Below are 25483 nucleotides of genomic sequence, written 5' to 3' on the forward strand. Positions count from 1 at the left end.
CATTAAGATTTGAAATACTGCCAAACCGTAGATTAAATCTTCTAATTCACTGTACGTCAAAACCCATAACTGCGATGTACACCTATCAGTGAGCTGTGATGTAATTGTTGAGTAAATGAAATTTGACTGAATGGTAGTACACTTCTTGCTATGAAATTGTAGTGATAAAATACTCAGGGGGTTCCATGCAAGGCAGCTCATTACATAATAAATATTTAAAGTATAACCACTAGGAGGGCCCTGCCCCCCGCAGGAGATAGATCCCTGATGACTGTGAGGTCTCTGTTTAGCTTTTAAGAAGAGACAGGGCAGGGAAAACTTGGGGAAAGCAAGAAGAGCAAATGGATGACACTCCCCTTTTTCTGACAGGTCATCACAGTGTCTTTCCTTCATAATTTTCAGAGTAGTTGTACTTGGAAGACACAGATTAGTCCATACTTAAAAACAAGGATAGCTCATCACTCTGCTGCTAGAAATTCACTGTCCCCCTCATCATTATTCCTGAAGACACCTGTTACTCCTGCAGACTTCGGAACAATTTGGTATGCACTATGGCAGTCCATTCAGGACATGATCTGTGCGCAAAATTATAAAACTGTATTTATAACAGATATCTGATTGTCAAACTTAGCTGTACTGAGATTTAACCTTACCTGAATCGCACATTCAAAAGCCCTCTTACAGATCTCCAGCCCTTTATTCTGTTCTGTGAAACCTCTGAGACCCTCTGATAATAACGGCTCACGAATAAGGAGAAGGTGTTTTTATTAGCATAATCTATGCTCCTAGTTGTGAAAACCACCACGATGAGGGGTCAGCCCTGGGATAGCATCAGAAGCTGTGGGAGCTCTATGGAGCCAAACAGCGTATGACTCAATCTTGGCTCTTGCCACTCACTAGGAATGTTCTCTCGGGTAAGTCGCTTAGTCTCTCCATGCCTCAGTTTACTCATCGGTAAAATGAGGATAATAACAAAACACCTATCTCATCGTGTTGTGGAGAGGATTAAATGCGCGAATCCAGGTACCTAACACAGTGTAAAGGCTCAGTAAAGGTTAGCTGTTAAGGTGCCCTTGGTATTACTATTATCTCATATTGTAAGAGAGACACCACTGAGAAAAAAAAATCTCCAAATTAGACCTGTGAGTCTGAAAAGATATCAACCCAGGTTAGGGGCAGAGGTGTGATAAATATTTGGCAAAACATCATTTACAAAGTTTTAGTGAGGAAAAGCGGCTTAAATTTTAACAGATACTGACAGCTAACTCGTTAGCCTCTGTGGTGTCAAAGGCATTAGCCCTTTCAGAGGTGTGCGAAACCACCTGGGGTTTCCAGTTACTCCGGCCAAACCTGGGAGCCATCCCTGGAGCCTGTTTCTTTTGTGCCCTGAATCCCATCCATTGGAAAACCCCGTTGGCTCTAAGTTCTGATAGATCCCAAATCTGACCACTTTTCCCACTAGTGCTCCTCACTGGTTCCCCTCCTTTCCCTGCCCTCCTCCCCCTGCTTTCTTCCTAGCAGCCAAGGAGATCCTATTACAGTGTAATTCAGGACACAGCACCCGGTACTCAGAACCCTCCCAGAACCTTCCTCCCTCAGAGTGAAAGCCTGAGTTCCCACCGCATCACCCATGACCTCTGACCTCCTCCCACCGCTCTGCTTTCCAGCCCCATGGCCCCTGCTTCCTCTCAAACAGAACCAGGCACTGGCGGGTTCCTCTGCTGGGAAAGCTCTTCCCCTAACAGCCACACGATTAACTCCATTAACTCCTTCGAACGTCTACCCTCATCAACCTATTTAAAACTGAGACCAACCCTCCAACCCACAGAATGCTGGTTCTTCCTAACCACGCTTACCTTTCTGTTTTCATCGCTCATATCACTTTCTAGCATTTTATGTAATGTATTTATTATGGCAATTATCTATGATCTATTTCTTAGACCTGAATGAAAGCTCCATGAAGGCAAGGATCTTTGTTTTATTTACTAATTTATCCCAAGTGCTTGGACTGGTGCTTGGCACACACTTGGTGTTCAATGAATATTTGCAAGTGAATAATCTTTAATTAATTTTTAATTGAAAGCTCTTCCCCAAGTTCAAAAATAGCTGCCTCTTTAAGATGCTTTGGTTAATGTACCTTTGAGTAAGTGAGCAACTATGAATGAAAAAAGGGACTTGCTTTCTTTCTTCTTTTAAAGCGAGTCTAAATTGGACGCTGACCTTTCCTGAAGCTCCCCTCTCCCACAGTCTTTCATCCTGTGGGAGCAGAGCAGCATGTATCTGATGCCCACATTCCTTTTCTTGAGTATGTCCCTCAAAGCCTTGGTTTGGGGGCTCTTCTAAGCTTAGGGGACCTGGGAATGCTCTGCGGCCTGGATCCTCCTTCAATCTCTCAGGCCGGGCCCCCAAATCTGTTAAGATTTAAAATGTTAACACCTCTGAGATGAATCACTTACATGCTTTTGTCAGCCCCTGCAGGGATTATCTGACATTGAGCTCAAGGCAGGATGGGCCCACCTATCCCTGAGGGGAAGTAGGAGCCTGAGAAAGGATTCTATGGGAGATAAGAAAAAAAATGGCAATCACCAGCTGGTCCAATTTCACAAAGTTGCCTTGGGCTGGTTCTGGCCAGGCCACTCAAAGTCAATTCAGATGCTTCCAACAGGCTGCCCAACCAATTGTAACTATTTGGCAGGTGTTAATCCCAGTTCACCGGTGCCCAGGAACTGGTGTGCATATCCTAGAGTATGAAGCTATCCAAGAGCCCAGGACTCCGGGTGTGTCTGTTTAACACTCCAAATAATCTTTGCCTTCTAGCCTAGGAGCCCTGTGGTGAGCTGCCGTCCAGCGGCTGAGACAGAAAAGGTGGCAGAGTTCCGTTGTTGCCCTTGCCCTTGCCCTTGTAAGCGGGTCTGTCTCCTCTCACCTGGCACTTCTTCTCCCACAGGGCTCGCAGCGTCATGCTCTCCACACGGCAGGCGGAGCACAGCTTGTTTCCAAAGGCCTCCTGGATCCGGAGAACCAGGCGTTTGTGGTGGGCCTCATCCATGGCGTAGAAGTGGTTGAAATCCAGGAAGACAATCTCTTGGGGGTGTTGGGTGAGAAATGAGTCAATCTCCATCAGCCCGTCCCAGACCTTGATGCCAAAAAGTCCGTGAATGAAGTAGATCTCCTGGTCGGCATCCCCGGGTTTGGAAGACACGCGCAGGTCGAAGTAGCGGATGCCGGCTTCCAGTTGCTCCCTGAACGTCAGGTTCTGCGTCACAGACCACTTCTTCATGAGCTTCTTCACCAAGGAGATCCTGGCCAGGCGTTTGATGGCTGCGGTTTGGTCGGGCCCCACTGGGGACTTCTCATCTACCCAGTAGCTGAACGAATCATGGGAGCCTGTGCGAAGCAACAAATGGGAAAGCAGGTGAGACCGGCGCTGGGAAAGATAAACCCGCCGATCAGGAAGCAGCAAACAATTAGCAAATACACACACAAAAATGTCAGCGAATTCTTGCAAAAGTTTTCAAGCTTGCTAAACTAGAAAGAAGTGCAAATAAAAGTAATGTGGTCTTATTAGCAGCTCGGTAAGCCTGGAATACAGCTCTAATTCTCACATATGACTAGTGTAAGGTGAATTAATAAATACCCTTTTGGAAAGCTCCTTAGAAACGGGTTTGGAAAGAGGAGCTTTAAAATATTCATACCACTTGATCTAGTGATTTCATTTCACGGAAGGCTCTTCTGAGGAAATACATTAATGGTGGGAAAACGAAGATGTTTGCTAAAGAATATTCCTAAGAAGACAACCTGGAGGTTGCCTAAGTGTCTCTTACGGAAGAACACTCGATGCCACCATATCCGCTTTATTCGTGCAGTCGAATTCTCAGACAGGCATTTACATTCTAGGAAAGGCAGAATTAAAAAAAAAAACAACTGCTATTTTGTATACTATTTTTTATGCTATCATACATACACTATTTTACTATCATGAAAACCTGAGTCAGTAGGAATGACTTCTTGACAAATCAGGTCATCATTTTTAAAAGCTCAACACAGCTTACACAGATGGCCTTCTTTCTGGACACATATCTTAATAAGCCAAATCTGCTCTTAAATGGGCAAATGTACGTTCCTTTCCTCCGCCTGAAAGAAAAGAGGGTAGTTATCCACCCAGACACTGAGATGATCTTATTGTTATAAAGTCCAAGAGACCACAAGAGACACAGTTCTAACTACGGTGAGAAAAACACTTCAGTAGTTACTCAAGGTGAAAATGATCTTTCACAAATATCTTTCACTGGTCATGGGTTTCTATGTAGCGCCACCCATTATCACGCGCTTAGCTCTGGAACTGACTCTGACACTGGGGATCCCGCATAAATCGAGGAGGAAACTGCCCTTCTTCTGACTCTACCAGCTTCATTTTTAACCATTACTGCCCATTTTAGAATCAAAATTTTTAATTCATACTAGCTGGCTATTATTAATTATTCTTCTGACTCAATTTTAAAATCATATTATTTCCATGTTCTTTAAAATAAATCAGTCTGGGATGGCTTTACTATCTTATCTTCTCAGAAATAAAGCAAAAGAAGAAAAAAAGAAGGCGACCAGCGATGTTTTATTTGTTTGTAGTCTCTAGAACATGGAGGATACTCAGTAACTATTAAGAAAAAGCATATTTATTAATCCTTAGGCAAAGTCAATTCTACATGTGAGAAAATTGCTGCATATTTCAGGTAAAAAAAAATGCCATTACTAATAGAAATGTGGAGCAAATCCCCCTGGATTTTCCATATTGGTTGTCTCTGTTAATGAGACTCACAGGATACTTGCCTAATGCTCTGCTTCCTTTGGCTTGTACAGAAATGGGAAATCTTTTTACCTCCTCATTGAGAGATTTATAATGGTGAACGACCAGTTCTCTCTTCTTTTTAAATTATACTAGCAGCCCAGCTGTTCAGGGTGGGAGTGTGTGATAAAGTGCGCCCAAGGCCCACGTTAAATTTAATTCTTCCCTGGGTCTCAGGGAATAGCCATTATCCAGGCATGGAGAAGAGACAATCCCCTCTGTTATTTTCTTGTTGGTGCTAAGCCTGGTCTCATCTCCGGAGGGAGATGTGCTAACAACCTCCCAAGCGCTTCTCCATGCCCCAGGGCTGTGCGGCAATGTAACAGCGATGGGGCCCCAGGGACCATTTCTGGATACACAGGGGCAGGCGTGGTGCCCAGCCATCCCCCAGAAGAGGGAGGGTGTGCCCATTCCCTAGGAACACTCAGTCTCTGCCTCTTTGTTTCCTTCTCCGCTTCCTCTTTTCCTTTCTGATGTGCTGTGCCCAGTGCCACCACCTTGACAGGAAAGGACAGGGCAATGGAGCCGATTGTTTGCAGAATGTTTTACAGCATTGTCCTACCCAGGCCTACCTACAGCAGTCAAAGCCTACTTAACGTTACTCGTTAACCACTATCAGTATTTTTGCTTTCCTCCTTTTTTTTTTTTTTCTGGGAAGCTTTTGCCTCCTACAGAGTGAGTGAAGTAACATTCAAGCCTGAGTGCCTGAGTGCATTTAACTTTCTTTTTCAAAACATGGGATAAAAATGCCCTCCCTTCTCCTGCACAAAGAATAATTACAAATTATGCAACCTGCTAACAGTACATATACAAAGAAAATCCTAATATTTTCCAGCCCAGTCATTAGCAAAACTTCTTCTTCTCCCTAGAGTCGATGGAAGTTATTTTACTTTTTAAGACTGTCGATAGTGAGAGCTACCCCTCCCCTCTGCCCTGGGATGCATGCATTACAGTCATGCATTCCACCAGAGGAGGAGGGAAAACCTCTTAATTGGCTCTTGCCTTATTTCTGTGAGAATTTCTGCGTGGGAGTTAGGGAGGGCAGCTCCATGAGCTGCTCCCGCCGGTGAGTTTTATGATCAGGTTTGAAGAAGTTTGGGACCTCATCCTGCTGTGATTTCTGCCACGGAAATATTTTTGCTGCTTACTTATTTTTGCTTTACCACCTGGCAGTACCTATGTGTCTTCACTCACCCCTCTCTGTGGCTCCTTTATCTCTAAAGTAGATTTAACAGGTGCCCTTTAACTTAAGAACCAAACAAAACACTTTCCCTCACATGTCTTAGCCCTTCCAGCCACTGTATCTTCACTTTCTTCCTCACCCTCAAACTCTTCAAAGGTGGCGCAGCCCTGCTTTGTCTCTTATGCTCCATCCCTTCCTTCCCACCCAAGGCCGCCTCCTAACCTATGGCTCCTCTAGATCCTTATAACCTTTCAACTGACAACTCCTAATGGCTTAATTTTTCTTAGTTTCTCTGAGGGTTTGCTAAGTCAGCTTTTTTTCTGGAACCTTCCATCCCCTTGTGTTCTGTGATGCATACTTTTAGACATTCCTATCCTTCTGTTAACCTCTCCCCCTGTCTCCTTTGCTGGCTCCTCTTCTTCCTTGCCCCCAAATTTAAATATTTCCCAAGGATCTGTTCTCTATTTGCTTCCTTTTCCCCCTTCCAGAGATTTCATCCGCTCCCCAGGTTTACCATAGCACCTTCGTGTGGACGACACCAAAACCTTCACTTCAAGCTCAGACTCCTCTAAGTTCCAGATTTGTTTCCAACTTCCTGCTGAGGTCTCCCACCTTGATGACCTGCTCACACAGCAGATTACAGATTTTCAGAGTCCACCTACTCATGCTGTCCCTCTTACCCCACAAAGTGACTCTTCTGAATTTCTGCCAATAGTGCAGCGACTTGAACTTGAAACCTTGGATTCTACTTACATTCTGTCCCCCTTCCCCCCCACCCATACTCTTCATCCACCCAGTTACCAAAACTTTGCATTTGACTTTTGCAACATATATCAAACCTGTCTCTTCCTCTAACCTTCAGCTGACACCCCCCTTGTTCATATGTTCATTATTTGTCATATAATCAGGACCAAAAGGACCCTAATGTAATCCCTTTCACTCCAGCTTCTCTCCAATTTGTTCATATTCAAAAGCTAATCATTTCAAGATACAGTGCTAATTATGTCATTTTTTTCATCCTTCCTCCCTCCCAAATCAGGTTCCAATGCTGAGCACTGTTGTTCAGAACTCTTCAATATGGCCCCAGTGTGTTATTTTAGACTCATCTCTCACCAGGTCTCCACACAAAGCCTGGCATCTGTTGGTGTGCAGTACACACTGGTAGGCAGGCCTCCTCCTGGATTTTGTTCACTTCTTCAGCTGAACTTAACTTTCCATAAAATATTCTCTCACCCTAACCCTGTCTACAACTTCTCCCCAGCATTTACAACCCATATTGGGCAAGTTGCTTATCCTTCGTCTATTTCCTCATCTGTGAAATGGGCCTAATAGTGCCTCTTGTCACAAAAATAGTGTTCAAGGTGCTTAGAACAATGCTGACATGTAGGAAGTGCTGAACTATTGTTATTGTTATTATTAGCCATTCTCTGTGAGTTGGAAACTAGAAGGAGGAGGGGTCATTAATTGGGACTCCTGACCTTAAATATTTAGGGTCTGGAAGATTTTCTTTTCTTCACTTCAAGTACTGTCCCTCTTCATCTACTGGTTGACAGGGAGATGGCAGCTTAGCCTTTACTTTGTTGACAGTAGCTGCCACTCACTCTCTTGGCCACAGCCTAAGCTTTGTCATCACCCACTTGCAAAATCTTAAAATTCAATATCCTGGTCACAACTTACTTTTCTTCTGCCTCATTGTAACTTGACTTCTATTTTCCCCCAGCCTGAGAGCCTAGCGTTGGCTCTACTTCTCCTTCAGCTATAACCAAGGTTGTTAATTGCCACTTCCATCTGTGGAATTATTAATTAGAACTACTTGAAAGCTGTTAGGATCACGGTGGAGGAACATTTTCTGTCTATACACGCAGATCATGTGCACAGTCCAAAATGGACATGGAAATATTAACATGATATTTTCTAACATACTTTTTGACTATCAACAAATGTTTTTCTTGTTCTCTCCAATATTTCTCATTTATAGAGTGGACTCAATAAGGTCTTAGGAACTAATAGACATCAAATATTAGATGACTGTTTTTGGACTCTGGGAAGGGAATTTTATTGTCATCTTAAGAACAGTCCATACAGAGCAGGAAGTACGGCCACACAAACTCTTCTTTCATGTTCTACACTCAGTGGATTGCTAGCATCCCTAATTTTAGCCCTACAAGGGTGAGGGCTTTTCCTCCAATTTTTGGAAGCTTATTTTTCTGCAATCCTTCCATTTTCATAATTACTACTCTTTCTCTTCCTCTTCCTTATATAGTCAACAGGCATTGCAAATGTTTCCTTTTCCTCTTTTTAGGTGTACAAACCCCTCGATAATATGTGAGAAAGTACTTTGTAATCTGAAGCAGTGATTCTTGATCTTGAGTGCACATCAGAATCCTCTCGGGGAGTTTTTAAAACAACCAGTGCCCAAGACGCCACCCAGACCTACAAGAGTCAGATTCTCTCTGGGGTGGGAGTTGAGACTGGAAGACTTGAAAAGCTCCCGGGTGATTCTCTTGAGCACCCAGGCTTGACACCTGCTGCCTAAATAGAAGATCATCCTTTCCCAACAAGCTCTCTGACTTCTGGCATCACCTACTCTGACGGATCTTCTAGTACGTTCAAATCTTCAAATAATAATCTGGTGGACTGCCTTTCCCATATCTTCACCATTCCTTTCATTCCAGGAATTCATGCTTCCTGCCTTTTGACCAACTGAATAACCACTGCTTGTTTGTGAAGAAGAAAAATATTGGGAGAACTTCCTTTCTTTATCATGCTTTCTAGTAAGTGATTAAATGAGGTTATTTAAGGTTAATAAGGGCCCTTGAGATATGGGCCGTGTTACAGAGGTCAGAATAAAGTCATTGTGGTAGCAAAATTATGAGGAAAGAGATTTGAACGGGAAGAGTCAGCAAGATGTGTGCTCAATGTTTTTCCTCCTACATAGCATTAGATTCCAAGATTATCGAAGAGAGCAGGTACAAGAAAATGAGCTGGCCTTCTGAGGACCAGGGACAACCAGTTTGCTCTTTATCTGGAACAGCAGTTGCTACTTGATTCTTTCTGAGGTTTATTTTTATGGGAACTAGGAGATCTCAAGTGAGCACACAGCAGTTTTTAGTTACAGTATTTTCATTACCTAGTTCTTACCATTTGGAGGAGCCATTTTTTCCTGAACTCACTTAATTAAAAAGAATTTTAAAGCAAGCTTCTTGGGAACGTGGTCTCTAAATAAAACAGGAACTTCAAAACCCACACCCTGAAATGAACATTTCATTAAAACACAGTGGCATTTCAGATTACATGGTGACACACCTTCAGCCACGGAGGGAAGACAGGAGTTACGTGAATCATAGGAGAAAGAGAAACTCCTTATCACATCTCTGGGTGGCATTGGGCAAGTGGGGATGGTGACCCCACGTCAAAAACTTCTGACCTCACATGTTTAAGAAAATCTCTTTTCTCCACCCCCGCCCCCTCCTTAGATACTACTCTGCCTTTGGTGAGCCCTTCTGACTTTGAAGCCCGCTAGCCCCCTCCAATCTGGTTCACTGAAGTCCCCACTCCCACGCCGTGTTCACTCAAACACAGTTCAGTGCCTCCTGTGCCCCTAGCCTATGCATTCTCAGGGCGGTGACACTGCCCCCAGGGGGACAGAAATCCGTTCTTGGGGGATGAAAAAATTCCTTCTCTTTATGTATAAAGCACAGATATATATATACAGTACTTAAACAGATATACAGTATATCTGTGGTATTACAATATCATTGTGTGTGGAGGGAGGGAAAGAGGTGGACAGGATAGAAATGGCTAAAAAGACTCCTTAGTGGGACGCCTGGGTGGCTCAGTCGGTTAAGCGTCTGCCTTCAGCTCAGGTCATGATCCCAGGGTCCTGGGATCGAGTCCCGCATCGGGCTCCCTGCTCTGCGGGGAGCCTGCTTCTCCCTCTGCCTCTGCCTCTCTCTCTCTCTCATGAATAAATAAATAAAATCTTAAAAAATAAATAAATAAATAAATAAATAAAAATAAAAAGACTCCTTAGTGATAAAAAACAAAATGCTGAGAAATATCACTCTAGACTGAACTCCCCAGTAGCAAATGGACATCTGACTTGTCTGGGCTGGACCTCTGGCCCTGCACCTCTTTTTTGTTTGTTTCAAGTTTTTATTTAAATTTTAGTTAATATATTGTGTAATATTAATTTCAGGTGTACAATATAGTGATTCAATGCTTACATGTAACACCCAGTGCTAATCACAAGGCCCTCCTAATCTCCATCACCCAGTTAACCCATCCCCCCACCTACCTGCACCTCTTTTTATCCTTAATCAGCATGTCTCTCAATGCCTCCAGCAACTGCTTCTCACCGGACACCCATTCGTAAGTTGCCCCAGTACTGGAAGGTTCTCTTCCCTGCTGCCAGAACACCAATGAGTTGGGAACCAACTCAATTCCCTCTTTTCCAGTTATCTTTTAAGGATTTTATTTATTTATTTGAGAGGGAGAGAGAGAGAGAGAAAGTGAGCACAAGAGTGCAAGAGCAGGGGGAGGCAGAAGCAGACTCCCCACTGAGCAGGGAGCCTGACAAGAGTCTCAATCCCAGGACTACTGGGATCGTGACCTGAGCCAAAGGCAGAGGCCTAACCGACTGACGCACCCAGGCTCCCCTCCAGTTATCTTTTAAATATTCCCACTAGGTATCTCCAGGGCCAACAAGTCATTTGTCTGCCTCCTCTGCTGCAAAGGACCGGACTTGACGTTTATCAGATGCCAATTTAGCGAGAAGAATGTTGAGTCCTGAGACCTAACTTAATGAATCACTAGAGCACTGAATGAGCTAAATGGAGAGTTCCCACAGTGGATGAGAGCACGGGCTCTGGTGCCAGGCTGCCTAAGTTCATGATCCTGGCTCTACTGCTTACTAGCTATGTGACTGACATGATGTGCCTCAGTTTCCTCCTTTGTAAAATGGGGATAACAACAATACCAACATCAATTGTTTGTGGTTAAGGTGAAATGATTAACTCCGGTAAGCACTTGGAAGAGTCCCTGGCCAACAGAAGGAGTTCAAACATATCATCACTATTATTATTTCACTATTAAGGAATTTGTATCATCTTCCATTTGGATGATATTATCTGGTTTTTAAACAATGTCGTGAAACCTCATTAAAGATTTATATTCAGCGACCTGCTGTGGCAGTTGAATGGGAAAAATGAAATTAGCAGTTCCAATGGTTTATCTTAGGTTACCAACATCAAAGCCAACATCAAAAAGAGTAAGTTCAGATCACAGTATTTACAGTTTGTGTAAACTGACACTAAACATAAAATAATGAATTATCTCTAGTCAATAACTCAAGAATGTCAATAACTCAGGAGTAAATAAATACACTAACTATGTAATTTGAAAGTAGAAGAGAGAAAGTTCCAAGGGTATTCTTGAGCTTTGTTTTTAACATCATAGAATTACACATCCTCAAGAGATTTCTATACAAAAACAGTTACAGAAAAACAAATCCAACCTCTTTCTAAAAACATGTTACCACATTTTTGGAGAGCAAAAGCCTATAGTCCATTATTTGAAATGGAAAAAACAGCCATGCTTTCCCAACCCACCAGTGTTCACAAATACCACTAAAACACTCAAACACTTATATAACCACCCAACAAAAGAATCTTTCCATAATATAAGGTATTTTAAACACCAAATACTAGAATCAACAACACTTTCAGAAGCTTTTCTGCATTTTCTTACACATTTGAAAATATTGGTGCATAGCTCCCAGGGACATGAGCACGGCTGAGTTGATGTTAGTTTGCCTCTCTCAACACGCTTTATCACCTCTTATTTTTCAGGCCTCTTGGGTTCACCTATTTTGTTCACAGGCTTTTCACTGTTTGAGAAGACATTTTCACTCACTAACATGGGAAGTTGAGAGCACTTACACATAACTTAAGCCTGCTGGGAGAGCCACTGAGCTGTGGATACAAAATATTCTCCATCTTCTCTTCTGGATGTACTGCAACTTAAAGGTGTTTGATAGACCACATGGCTGAATTCACTATGATGAGATTTTTGACTAGTGAATTTCAGGTAAAACAAATTTACAAGTTGTTATGGCAAATGTTTAGATAGCGAGCCTTCATAGTAGGGATATTACAGGAGTGTTTGGAACTAATGTCTCTCCGTTACCAAAGCATTTTGTGCATGTTTGTGGGTATATGTTGACATTAAAACTGGCCCACCTGAGATGAAATCCAGGGAAAAATTCTTATTCAGGAGGGAAAAAAATGCCATGCTTCATTTACTTGGAAAAGTGTGTTTTAATAAAAGAATTGAAAAAAGCCACCATTTCACAGGAAGTATGTTTACTAATATCAACAGAGAGCTTCAAATAGATAAAATAATTATTCTGCAAAATTTCTTATATTTATTTTTTTTAAAGATTTTATTTATTTTTTGACAGAGAGAGAGACAGTGAGAGAGGGAACACAAGCAGGGGGAGTGGGAGAGAGAGAAGCAGGCTTCCTGCGGAGCAGGGAGCCCGATGTGGGGCTCGATCCCAGGACCCTGGGACCATGACCTGAGCCGAAGGCAGACGCTTAACGACTGAGCCACCCAGGGGCCCCATCAGCAAAATTTCTTTTAAAGACAACTATTATTTTGAGCTCATTTTGTAAGGAGCCATCTAAACTCCATGTAAACTCCAGATTTTTATCAGGACTTAATCATATTATTTCTATCAACACCTAAGATAGTCTGGTTCATTGCAAGCTTGCTCTTAAAACATGTACTGAACGTGTGTGTATTGGCTAGGAGGAATAGTCAGAGTGTTCAATTAGGGCTTGCCTATTTTATCTCAGTTTGAACTTTAGGTCACATGATTTGTAGTTTGCATATTCTTTCCCTGATTATTAGAGGCCAGAGTAATGCAGGCAGCTTGCAAGAAAACAGATGCAGTCGTCTTGCCAGTTACCCACTGGAGCTGATGCTGCATAAAATGGCCTGGAATGTCAAATTTATTTTTCCAAATTAACGTAAAATACAGACACTAAAAAAATGCTCAGGGCAAGTTAAGAAGATCTCAGCTGCAATGAAGACTCTTCCCCATCTAAAAACAACAACAAAAGGATATTAAAGGTACCCAAACACAAAGGACCACAACCTTGCTTGCACTCTGTCTTCATAGAGCTAGGTCATTCATATGACCAGAAGGTTTCTAGGCAGGAGTATAGGCTCTGATAGATCCAAAAACGGTCAGTGTAAACAGCAGAAGAGAAGCAGTATCATGCTTTATAAAGAGAAAAGGTGTTAAGTGTTTACACCAATGAAAGAGACTAATTTTCTCACATCTCCTTAGAAGGAAAAGAAGAGAGAACAGATCCTAAATGCAACTGGGATCAGCAACTGGGATCAGAGGCCCAGCTGAACCATACCTCCTGATAACTGTCCGTCTGTCTGGGTTTGGGAGATGACAGCCTGGTGACTTGTTAAGCCATTTTAAAGGGTTGAATTTTTCTGAGAAAATAAGAGGATTTTGTGCCTCGATTTACCTGGAGCCCAGACAACTCTGTCTTCATAGAATTTCTATTAAAAAAAAAAATCTTCTGACAGTATTTCTTAGAAAATGAGCTAAAAATGAGGTTTAGGTCCTCAAACACATTATCTCACTCAAAGTGTTTACATTTTAGTGGACCTGCGATTTTTTAAGAAATTCAAAAATTTTTCAAATATACGAAATTGAAGGTACTCAAAAGCATTCCCACTCAAGATCATCTGATAAAAGACTTTGGGTATTTTTCTAAGGTTTGGGGAGACCACTGCTTAATTTCAGAAATGACTAAAAGCCTACACCTCGGTATGCCTATGGAACATATCGGCAAGGCCATGTTTAGGAAGAAGGGCTCTTTAGGAACTACTCACTCCCTTAGCACCGGCATCCACTCTCAGACTCAGGGTGACAAGGAATATGAGGGACACCTCTGGCCCTTCAGAGATCATTGGCTCAAGTGGACTCCAGATACCCTACTGTTCAGCTCTGACTTTCCCTGGAGGCCACTTCCGCTCCTTCTCTGGCATCTTCCTGACTCATGACAGCCAGCTCTGCCAGGACCGTGGGCTTCCAGGGATAGCCGCACGGAGGGGCGCACCGGCAGAGTAGGAGCTAAAAGGACCCGTCCACGAGGGACAGTGGATAAACCCCATATTTGGTGCCAGCTGACACAGGTTTTCACCAGTGATTTCTTACAAAATATGCGAGATGGGGAAAAAAAAAAAAAGCTCTTTTTAATGCACATAGGCCACTCTTTATCTTGAATATGAACATGTGATAAGAAAAAAGTCCTTTTTAATACACACTCTCTTCTAAGCAGAGTGAAGCCTGGTAACTGTGGTATCTTTTGTTTGCTAAGCACAGCTGAAATCTTCAGCTTTGGCATTAATGTTTTGGACACGCCTGAAGCAGTATTAAGGGGGGCTGGGGTGTGCAGGCTTGGAGGCAGAAGCTGGAGCGACCTGAAGTGCTCTGCGGAGGAAAGGGGGGGCGGTGTCGGGAGGAAGGCTGGGAATCAGAGGGGGAAAGAAAGAGGGAATCACAGGGGCTGCAGGGCTTAGGAGAGACCCAGGGCAGGAAACAAACCTCACGTGGGGTTTTCAAAGGTGTGGTACAGTCTCATTTCTGCATTTCTCTCTACATCACAAATCAGTATGGTTCAAGTGACAGTGAAGGGGTGCCACGCTATTAACCTGTCCGAAGCAAAGCGCGTCTCCATCCAGCCCGGCTCATGGGCCCCATCACAGCAGGGCTGTCCCTGCTGGACTCTGGCTCCTGGCCTTGGGTCTCACTGGTGCCTGGGCCAGAGTCTGCAGGCAGGGGCACACCAGGCTGGGGAGTGGGGTGGTGCCACATAAAGTGGGGAGAAGGTGGAGAAGTATGAGGGGAAGCTTCTCTCTGATTGAGGTGGACTTCAAAAACATCCCTTTATGGGGGCATCTGGGTGGTGCAGTTGGTTAAACGCTGGACTCGGTTTCAGCTCAGGTTGTGATCTCAGGGTTGTGATCCCAGGATCGTGAAACCGAGCCCTGAGTCCGGCCTCGCTCATAGTCTGCTTAAGTCTCCCTCTCCCTCTGCCTCTCCCCCCCATGCCGGCACGCTCTCTCACTCTCTCTCTCTAAAATAAATAACTAAATAAATCTTTTACTTTATGAAAAATCTTTTTCTTAGTATGCTGGAATTCAAACCCTACCACAGGGCTAGCAATAATAACCATCCTTAAGCAAGATCTATAGACTTTAGGGCCACTCTAAGGAGAAAAACAACGTATAAAGAAAAGCACAACACAGAAAAGGAGACAAACACCAGGAACAGCGAGTTTCACAAACGCTACTGGAGGTAACTGGAGCAACCACACCATATATTGTTCAGTTAATCCACACAAACAGGAGACTTTCAAGTGTGAGGCAGGGAATATCTTTTCATTACTTGACTGAAGATTGATGACCACAGAGTCGAGCTGCAGCCTGTCACTGCCCAGAATAGCACTGCAATTGTGTAGAGTGCAGCATTCCGCGGCCCCCGGGGCTGCACGCGGGGCAGAGCGGGCCGTTTCCCGCTGAGCGGGGGCTGCTGAGAGTGCCGGGGCGCTGCTGAGGCTCACGGGCTTCCATTCTGCTCCTCCACAGCCATAGGTGAGCTTGATGAACTTCCCATAAATAATAAATGCCTTGGCCTCATATGCCGCATTTGCCTTATTTAAAGGCAACAGATTCTCAGAAAGGATGGGCGACCCCAGGGGCGAGGCTTGCAAACTCTGAGCAGCCTTTTATCTGTTTCTCGCAGCGCAATAATCTATGCAGACTTCCCCAGTGATAATGGCATCTAGGAAAAGTATTTAGAGAAGAGTCCAACCTAATCTTTCTTCTCCTTCCCCCGCCCCCCCCCCCGCCCGGTGATGTAAGGCACAGGTGATGAGTTCCTTCACCCCACCACCTTCCCCGCTCACATGCTATTAGACTGTTCCTCTCAATTCTCCAATAAGCTAGTAGAAGATACAGACAGAATTGCCGACTCTGCATTTCCACTAATATTTAAAGGTCAAGGTTCCTTGTATTGCACATAATGATACCTTGCTCCCACGTGTATGAAAAGGATGGCTGTGAGAATTACTCGGGGGAGGAGGGAACCTTTGCTCACTGGGGGCAAAAGGACTTGATTTACTGCAATTCTGCTCAACACTTATGCTGAGATAGCTTGTTTCATCAAATAAAGAGGCAAATTAAAATCAGAAGATGAATTCACCCAGCTATCGTTTTTCACCTCTGCTCTTATTGATTTTAATATGGTTACCCTCTCAATAAATAAAGACTTCTAAAAGAACTGGATCAATGACATAAATAAGATCTGGTTTTCAACTTTTTTTTTTTTGGTCAGAATAGAGACTTTTTTTTTGATTACTGGACTCTGGGTGCCAGGGACCAGGTGTTATCTCTGAAAGAAATTCCATCTGTGGGAAAGCCATTTGGCCTATCTCCATTTAAATTTCCCCATCTGAAGGAAGAATTTATTTTGGAGGAATCATATATTCAGTACATATTTCTTTAAAAATGATCTCTCCTTTCCCTCTGTTCCCCCACCCCCCAGCTCATGGGAACCTCTTTATCCAAGAGCTAAAAGCATCCCAAAGACATTCTGTTGACCTCCCCAGTATTTGCATTCCATTCCTTCATCATGAACTCGCAGGTGATCCCTGGTGAGGGCTCATGTCTGAAAATAACAACTTCAATCTTCTGAGTGTTTATCATGTATGCAATGTCCAGCTGGGCACTTTGCATATAAGATCTCTTTGGATCTGCCATGATCCTGCAGCAGTGATTACCTGCATTTTACAGATGAGGAACTGAGGTACAGACTGGTTTTGCAACTAGTTCAGGGTTACAAAGATCTCAAGTGGCCTGGGACAAAAATCCAGGTGTGTCAGACCAGAATCCACAAAAAAACACTCTACGGATATAGTTGCTTCTATATGTTTAATAATGAAACAAGTCAAATGCATTGTATATTTACTTCCTCAGATGTGGTGATCACAGGGTTTGTTTTTAGAGCTAAATGCCTGCCCTCATCCCAATGCAGGAACTTGATGGAGAGATTAAAGTAATTTTGTATTTTGTAAAGACATGAATAATTTCTATGTAGGGACACACGAGGGCACTCTAACCTTCTCTCAGTTGAGGAAACATTTTCTTTATAGTTCCTCAGCTCAGAGCCTTGAATCCCAGCGCCGGTTCTACTCTGATTAGATCGTAAATTCACACTGGAGGTCGGTTGCTCCATCTGCAAATTTAGGAAGGTGGGTGAAATGAGCCTTAGGATCTCTTCTACGTTAGGAATCGGATGAGTCCAACTTATTAACAGTTTGTGAAAGGAATTTATGACCCTTTATAATTATTCATCATTGTAAAGAAATAAGATACATTTCTTTCATATTTACCATACTTAAGCAGAAAATGTGCTTATAAGTATTTGCAAAAAGCAAATCACTCTAAGACTGTAGGGTGGTCTTTTATTTATCTTTGGCTCATCTGAGAATTTTGTGAAATTGCTGGAGAAATTCTTGCCCTTCACACAGGTTCAAGTTCTCATTTTCTCAAGGCCACCTTATGGTTGGCTAGGGGTAGGTCTGCACGTTGATTGAATGCACTCGCCAGTAGCTCACTTCTTGTTTAGCAGTCTACATGACAGCTCCCTTCACTCCAAAGGCTGGTGTTTGATTGCTTTGTCTGACATTTTTATGAAATTTATTGGGGGGGCTTTGAAAAAAACACCGTCATAGGCACCTCGCTCAGTTGAAATTTTTCACAGGGCAGGGTTATTTTAAGATTCATTTGACAAACTGCAGAATGGTCAAGATCCAGGGAAGCTCCTCACTCAGCTAGGTCCCTTCAGGAACAAGGATTTTTTTTTTCCTCTTTCCTGTAAATGAAGGATGAAGCCAGGTACTCCCACAAAGGAAAGGGAAAGAGGAGGAGGGGAAAGCCAAGAAGTAACAGTCTAAATTACATGAAATGATAGGTTTAAAGGGAATTTGTACATTATGCACAGCAGGGAAAGTGAACGAAACACACCCCATTCTGAACCATTAGCGTCCTGACAAGCTTACACACCTGCTGAAAGCCTCTGCTGATCTTTTGGTATTAAGGTAGAAAGATCTTTTCTCGGCTGGATCCTCGCTGGGCGATTACTACACAGACCACTTAAACCACTGGGCTGCTTCTGTTCTGAGTCAATAAAAAGCCTCCTACATGTTTGGTCTTGAAAAAAAAAAATGTGACTTGTTCAGCTGGAACAGGTTACCGGGCAGTGTTTCAAACACAACCATCCTCATGGGTACTCAGGCATTACAGTTCTGGCATGGAAGCAAATGCCTCAGATGAAAAGAAAAGTACTCTTCATTACAACCAACAAAAGGAACTGAAGCACAGCCCAACACTGGTCAATTTCCAACTCTACAGATATCTTTTATTCAGTGCACTTAAATGAATTTGGCAAGATCAGTTTTTACAATCTAGTATTGTTACCAGGATTTTTGTTGCAATTTGCTTAACTTCTCTGTACTTCAGTTTCTTCATCTGTAAAATGGAGGTTATAGTACTTCTATCATTGGATTGCAAAGCTTAACCAGGCAGGTTTACGTAAATCAAGTAGAGCAGTATCAGCCACCTAGTAAATGCTTTATAAGTGTTATATAAGTAAGCTCTTCTTCTATTATTATATTTTATTTTTATTTTATAAAGCCTTGGGACACCTTAAGAGAACTTTGCAATGCAATTATAAGATTTTGTCTTACCTTAGGCATCGTTACTTTCTCTATGTCCTACTTTCTCCTTAAATTAATTAGAAATATCTGCTCTTTATGCTTAAATTCTCTGTAGATATTTCAGGATTCCACATTTCTCTCTTTGGCTCCCTCCTTTTGTTGCACAAGGTTCTTATTCTGAACCAGACGCTGACTATACAGAGGTGACCAAACACTGCTGTGTGTAGTCGGAAGACAGGTGAACAGTCCCAATGGCATACAATATGTCCCATAAGGGAGGCATGCACAGACGTGGTACCGAGCTGTTTCTCGCAGGATGAGTTGTCTTGGGCCAAGTGAAGTGGGGACTGTTGGGAGGGAGGCTGTGACAGCAGAGGAAAGAGCATGTGCGAAGACTGGAGTCGTAAAGAGAGACAGCAGATTTTCTTTCAGGGTTTGGCTCCCTCCAGTCTACAAGATAAAGCGGGAAGTGCTCCGCACCACACTGAAAACCTCTCTCATCTGCCCTCCGTCCATCTGCCCAGTCCTTTTCCACTGCTTTCTCCTGTCACCTGTATCGGGAGCCATGAGGGCCCTTGCTTTCCCATCTCCGATTTCATCCATTTGGTTCCCTGTGTCTGAAATGCCCCTCCTCCCCATATCAAAATCCTATCCATCCTCGGACCAGCTCCCAGGTGTCTTCCAGGGCAGCTGTTCCTTAGCCCCCATCCGCAAGTAATTGCTTCCTTTCCCAGGTCCCAAGCACAGTCTGCTTGTTTCTTTACTGTGGCATTCACCGCCTTCTGCTTTTATTTGCTTTATTTGAACCTCAGTATCTCTCCTACAAGATTACAAACTATATCTCGTTAAATTTTTAAAGATTTCCTATAGTATCTAATATGGTGCTAGATATATATTTGGCCATCAAAAAGGACTGTTAATAACCATAGCTACATATCGAAAATTTATGCTTGTTTTGTGCTAAGCAATATTCTAAGCACAATGCATGTTTTATCTTATACAATTCTTAAACAACTTTGTTGTGTAGTAAAGAATTTAACCTTGCCCAAGGAGAGGTTAACCTTGACCAACCAGAGGGCTGGTCTTTTTCCTTGGCCCTGGGAGGTAATCTCTCAAACCCTTGCAATAGCTTGCCTGATAAGAGTATCTTTGTTCACCTGGGGACTTTGGGGCCACATCAGAACATCTAAGGATGAGATTTATGGTGATGGCTTTGAGTCATGTGGATAGACACTTGACCTTGGAGGGGCTGGGTACTGAGGTCAGCCGTGTGGAGCCTCAGTGAGGACTCTGGATACCAAGGCTCAGATGCGCTTCCCTGGTTCGCAGTATTTTGTGTGTACTGCGCCCCTCAATACCGGGAGACTAGCACCGTCCACAAGCCCGGGAGACAGGACAGCTGCAAGCTTCACGTTTGGAACTCTCCTGGACTCCACCTTGTGTACCTCTTCACTTGGCCAGTTTTAACCTGTAGCCTTTAGCCGTAATAAAAAGGAACTGTAGGGGCGCCTGGGTGGCTCAATTGGTTAAGCGACTGCCTTCGGCTCAGGTCATGATCCTGGAGTCCCGGGATCGAGTCCCGCATCGGGCTCCCTCTGACCCTCCCCCCTCTCATGTGCTTGCTCTCTCTCATTCTCTCTCTCTCAAATAAATAAATAAAATCTTTAAAAAAATAAATAAATAAAAAATAAAAAGGAACTGTGAGTATAACAGCTTTCAGTGAGTTCTGTCACTCCTTCCAGCAAATTATCTAGCAAAATTAAGGCTGATCTTGAGGACCCCAAAACTGGCAGTTGGTGTCAAGAGTAAGGGCAGGTATATAGACCGTGTTTCTTCTAACCTTGTGCTCGTGAAGCAGGTGCTGTCATTATTTCTACTTTACAGAGCAGAAAACTAAGGGACAGAGAGGTTAAACTGTTTATTCAAGGTCACGTGATGAGTAATTAGGATCTGATCCTCGGTATGCTAAAACAGAACCCGTACTCTGAACTACTTCTCTATACTGTTTCTCCTGTGTATAAACATTAAAAATTGAGATACGGTAAAGCGTATTAAGAACAGACATAAAAATGAACATGCATCTTTAAATGATGGAAATGTTTAAGGCAGTTTTTGTAGAAAACATCTTGTGTTACAGATCAGGTATTTCATCTCTATGAATATTACAATAAATGGGATTTGAACAGACTGTCATTTTGCATGCTAAAATAGGTCTGTGGCCTGAGCTGAGAACATACTCATTTGCAAAGTTACATATAAGAAGTGGGTCTTGGGGCACCTGGGTGGCTCAGTCGTTAAGCGTCTGCCTTCGGCTCAGGTCATGATCCCAGGGTCTTGGGATCGAGCCCCGCATCGGGCTCCCTGCTCGGCTGGAAGCCTGCTTCTCCCTCTCCCTCTCCCCCTGCTTGTGTTCTCTCTCTCTCTGTGTCTCTGTCAAATAAATAAAATCTTAAAAAAAAAAAAAAAAAAAGAAGTGGGCCTTATGGTTATTGGATATAGCAAAAGATTTGCTTAAAAGAAGACAGAAACAGAAAACCCTCACACTCGTTGGGAACAAACTCATTGCCCCTTGCCTTCTTGTTTTCATTACCTGTATGTGACCCAAGTCACAAATCATCTGCCTGTGAGCTCACCTGACTCCACCAAGTAGATGTAAATATTTTTCCCTTTGTGCATCCACTGCCTCTTGAACTTGATGAACCTGGGACACCTTGAGGCAATTATCTCCGTATCTGTCACGGATACCTGACTGTGAGTATCCCTACAGTTCCTAAGTTTCTGGCATATCGTAGGCACTGAATACATGCATCTAGAATAAATGCAAGCATGATTGCTTGAATAAACAGATGTTTAGAGAGTTGCCTAGGGCAGGTAAGCCAAGGTCCTCTGATCCTTTCCCAAACTTCTCTTTGGTCCATCCATCTTCTTAAAACAGGCAGAGTTCACTGTCTGCACCTCCTCACCCCCAGCACCTGTATCCCCCAGTTCCATTTATCTCCATCTATCCTGCTAGCTTGAGTTATTTGGTTCAACGAAGAGGAATATGTCAGGAAACACACAGAACAAAAATAAGCCAGAAAGGATGACGAAAGGAGCAGCTATAATAAAACATCACATCGAACAATTTAAAAGGATAAGTCCTAAAGACTAGATTTCCTGCAACTCATTCCTGTGTAAATTATTTTCTAATAACATCTCCTTGGGGTCTCCCATTTCACACACCTGAATTAGGTCCTTGGGAAAAATGCAGCATTTGTAGGGAATGTGACTCCATGCTGACAAATGCAGAAAAGGCTGAGGCATCTTTAGGATCTACAGAATCTAGCCAACACGAGTCCCAGGCTCAAGATCTGGGGACCATTTAGCAGATTCCCAAACCAAAGAATAACATCTTTAAACCCTGTCAGCCCAAAGGGATAAACTTCATCTATCCGACTGGATTATTTTCCATAGGGCGTGTGGGAGAGTATTAATAACAACGGTCAAACTGCCCACAAAATCTGAGCGGGCCACGTGGTCCATTTAATTTTTAATCAAGTGCCTACTGAATTTGGAATTACTCACAATGCAACAAAGCCACTGGATGAGGCAGAACCCTGGAAAGCAGAGGATGCTGATCAACTTATCTTTATGGGCTGAGAAGCCAAGAGGTATCCCACTGTCTGAGAACTGACATTAGCCTGGGAAGCCAGAGAGCTACTACTCCTGGTCTACTCCCCAACTGGCTGGATGAGCTAGACAGCTGGAGTAAATCGAGCTTTTCATGGTGCTTTTCAGACCCGGAATGTTGTCAGATGAGGTATTTATATGTAAAACAAATACAAGCAGAGCTTCTCTGGTTCAAGGTCTGCCCCAACAGTCCCCACTTCTGGCCATGAGGAGGAGTCCTGAGGGGCATCAAGCCTCACCCAGGCTCTTGCAGGGCACCATGAGAATTCCACTGCCCCAGATATTCTCCGAATTGGCCCCAACATCCTAGGATTTATGTGAGTCAGAGGGGTTTCAATTCCATGTCTGGGAGGCATTTTAAAGCCCTCTACAGATGGATGGGCATCTATTTTCTTTTGAAAGACTTTCTCTTCCTCAAATGTCCGGGAGACTCTGATCCCCATCCCAAAGTAAGAGACTGTATAGGTAATTCATTAATAAGAAATTCTTTCTCTGTTTTGCTCATTATCACTCTGCTTTGTCTCTGAACAGATGGCATCATTTTTGGTAAAGTAACACCTCACAAAGGGCACTTGGTCATCCCCTGATAAGCTTTCTCAGTTCCAAAAGAATCACATTCTCTTTAGCAACTTTTCAGTTTTTAACACAAAAATAAGAATAATACAAAGGTCTAGGGGAAAACAGGAAAATGTTTAGGGTAGAAGAAAAACTTATACTACATTAAATATTCTACTACAAAATTCTCCTGCTTTTATTTAGCCTTTTGGTGTACCCCAGGATGTGAGTGCGTGAAATATATGGTATTTGATGGCGTGGTAACGTTACTAAATGTTTCCATTTCACAGTTGGTTTGTGCTATAGTGCACACAGCTAACCTCAACTCCCACCCCCAAGCTGCCAATATAGTTGAAGAAATCATTAAACAAGACATGAGAGAATTCATGCAGAACAAGCCAACACTAGATGAGCTTCTGAGGGTCACTTATCTGGGACTAGAAGTTTTGGGCAGAGTTCCTGAACAAAGCAAAAGTTTAACTGAAATCTAAAAAATATATATATATAAAAAGAATAAAGACACTGATTTCAAACTCAAATCTTCTTATATTGGATATAATAGTAGCTGTGGGTGAGGGTCAGGGGTTGGGCAAATTGTGAAAAGTAAGACTGAGCTCTGAAATGATTTCCACTGAGCACTGTCTAGGCCCTTCTCCCAATTCTGATAAGTCCCACAGGTCCCTCAAACTCGGCGTGCCCCAAACTCAGCACATCTGCTTCCCTCTGCCACCCCTAACCTGCTTCTTCTCCTGTATCCCTATTTTCACCCTCAAGTCCTGTCGATACTTCCTCCAATACATCTCCTGTGTCTTCCCTTTTCCTTTGTCCACACTGTCACTCTCCTTCTCGGGTCAGCATCTCCTCCCACTGGGATGGCCTCATCAACAACCTAACTGCTCCAGTTGGCTCCAGTACTCCCAATTCCAATATACTTCGTGGACTGCAGCCAGAGCGGTGTTTCCAAATCACAGGGCTGACCTTGTCATTCACCTGCTTAATGTCCTTCCCACCACCATTGAGGTAAAGCTAAAAGACTCTAACATGGCTTGTTAGACCTCCCTGTACCTTGCCCCTCCCCTCCTGAAAACCTACAGTACAACTACCGTGAACGATTTTGGTTAAGTGGGCCATTTTCTCTCTTCTCTTTCTTTTTCTCTCCACATTTTTTCCTCTCCTAGAACACTCTCATCCTCAGGGCTAATTCCTATGCATCCTTCCCAGCGCAGTCTATTCATCACTTCCTCCAGGAGGCTTCCCTGGACTCCCAAGTCTTGTTAAAGATGCTCATGCCATATACTTCTTCCAGTAGTAACTTCTGCCTCCCCAATCATTCTAATAGTATAGTAGAGTGTTATAACTACTTGTTTCGTTTTGTTTTTAAAGAGCAGTTACTCATCACATACAATATAACTACTTGATTAAATGTCCATTTCTCTGGAGAGCCTGGGTGGCTCAGGTCATGATCTTGATGCCCTGGGATCGGCCCCATATTGGGCTCCCTGCTCAGTGGGGAGTCTGCTTGTCCCTCTGCCCCTCCCCCCACTTGTGCTCACATGCTCTCTCGCTCTCAAATAAATAAATAAAATCTTAAGGAAAAAAGTCCATTTCTCCAACTAGATTGTAAGCTCTTTGAAGGCAGGAACTGTGTGTAATGATCATCACTGTGTCTAGGAGAGGGCCTGGCATATGAGAGGAAATCAATACATATGTATTAAATAGAAATGAAAGAAAGAGTAAGTTTCTCATATTACCCCTCAGCATTCCTAATAACTGATGTGCCATTTTGTTTCTCTTCACCCTTATGTAGTTATTTGGGGGCTTTTCACCCATTGCTGACCAAGTCTTTCAGTGGCTGCTGTTTGCCCTGGGACAATGTTTAAAGTTTAATCTTAGCATGGCACGTAAGACTCCTTAGCCTACTTTGCCAGTCTCATCTCTGTTTAAATGAAATCTATGTTCTGACCATACCAGACTGGTTGGCTTTTCTCAAGGTCACCCTAATCTCTCACTCCTTGCTCCTCCTGGGTACCTCTACATTGTGATAACCTTCCCTCTACCTTTAACACCTATTTACTATTTGCTCTTTATGATTCAACCCAAGGCTCCTCTTGAAAGCTCAATCTACCAGGCTTCCCGCCTCCTCCCAGTAATGGAATTGGGAATTAGCTTTCTGAGTGTTACAGTGTCCTATGCATTCTTCTCCACAGTGTTTGAATTTTAGCTTCTCTTTTAAGACCATAACTTCATGAAGAGCAGGGAGAAGACTCTTTTCTCCATGCTCACCTCATCTAACACAGTACCCGGCACAAAAGTGTTCAACAAACATCCTTTGAATACCCAACTTTCCTTTAAATGAATACATTTTTTAAATCTAGGCAGTGAAAACCAAAAGAAGCAAAAGGGTGAGGAGCTTTGAAGATCCATATG

General features: G+C 43.2%; 1 protein-coding gene and 1 long non-coding RNA gene across 2 annotated transcripts in view; one reads left to right on the forward strand and one right to left on the reverse strand.

The window, feature by feature from the left end:
* Window positions 1–9230, forward strand: part of LOC118007120 — a 45147-nt gene extending 35917 nt beyond the window's left edge. Inside the window, exons 7-8 of the long non-coding RNA XR_004678270.1 lie at window positions 2948–3415; window positions 8329–9230. This is a non-coding gene — a long non-coding RNA (uncharacterized LOC118007120). The remainder of the gene's footprint in view (window positions 1–2947; window positions 3416–8328) is intronic.
* PLCXD2 (phosphatidylinositol specific phospholipase C X domain containing 2) overlaps window positions 1–25483 on the reverse strand; it is a 45142-nt gene that overhangs the window by 11006 nt on the left and 8653 nt on the right. The window contains exon 2 of the mRNA XM_035000204.1: window positions 2927–3387. Coding sequence (XP_034856095.1) covers window positions 2927–3387 — 461 coding nt within the window. The remainder of the gene's footprint in view (window positions 1–2926; window positions 3388–25483) is intronic.

This window comes from Mirounga leonina, unplaced genomic scaffold (genome assembly GCF_011800145.1).
Source record: "Mirounga leonina isolate KUSES-001 unplaced genomic scaffold, KU_Mleo_1.0 Mir_115, whole genome shotgun sequence".
NCBI lineage: Eukaryota > Metazoa > Chordata > Mammalia > Carnivora > Phocidae > Mirounga > Mirounga leonina.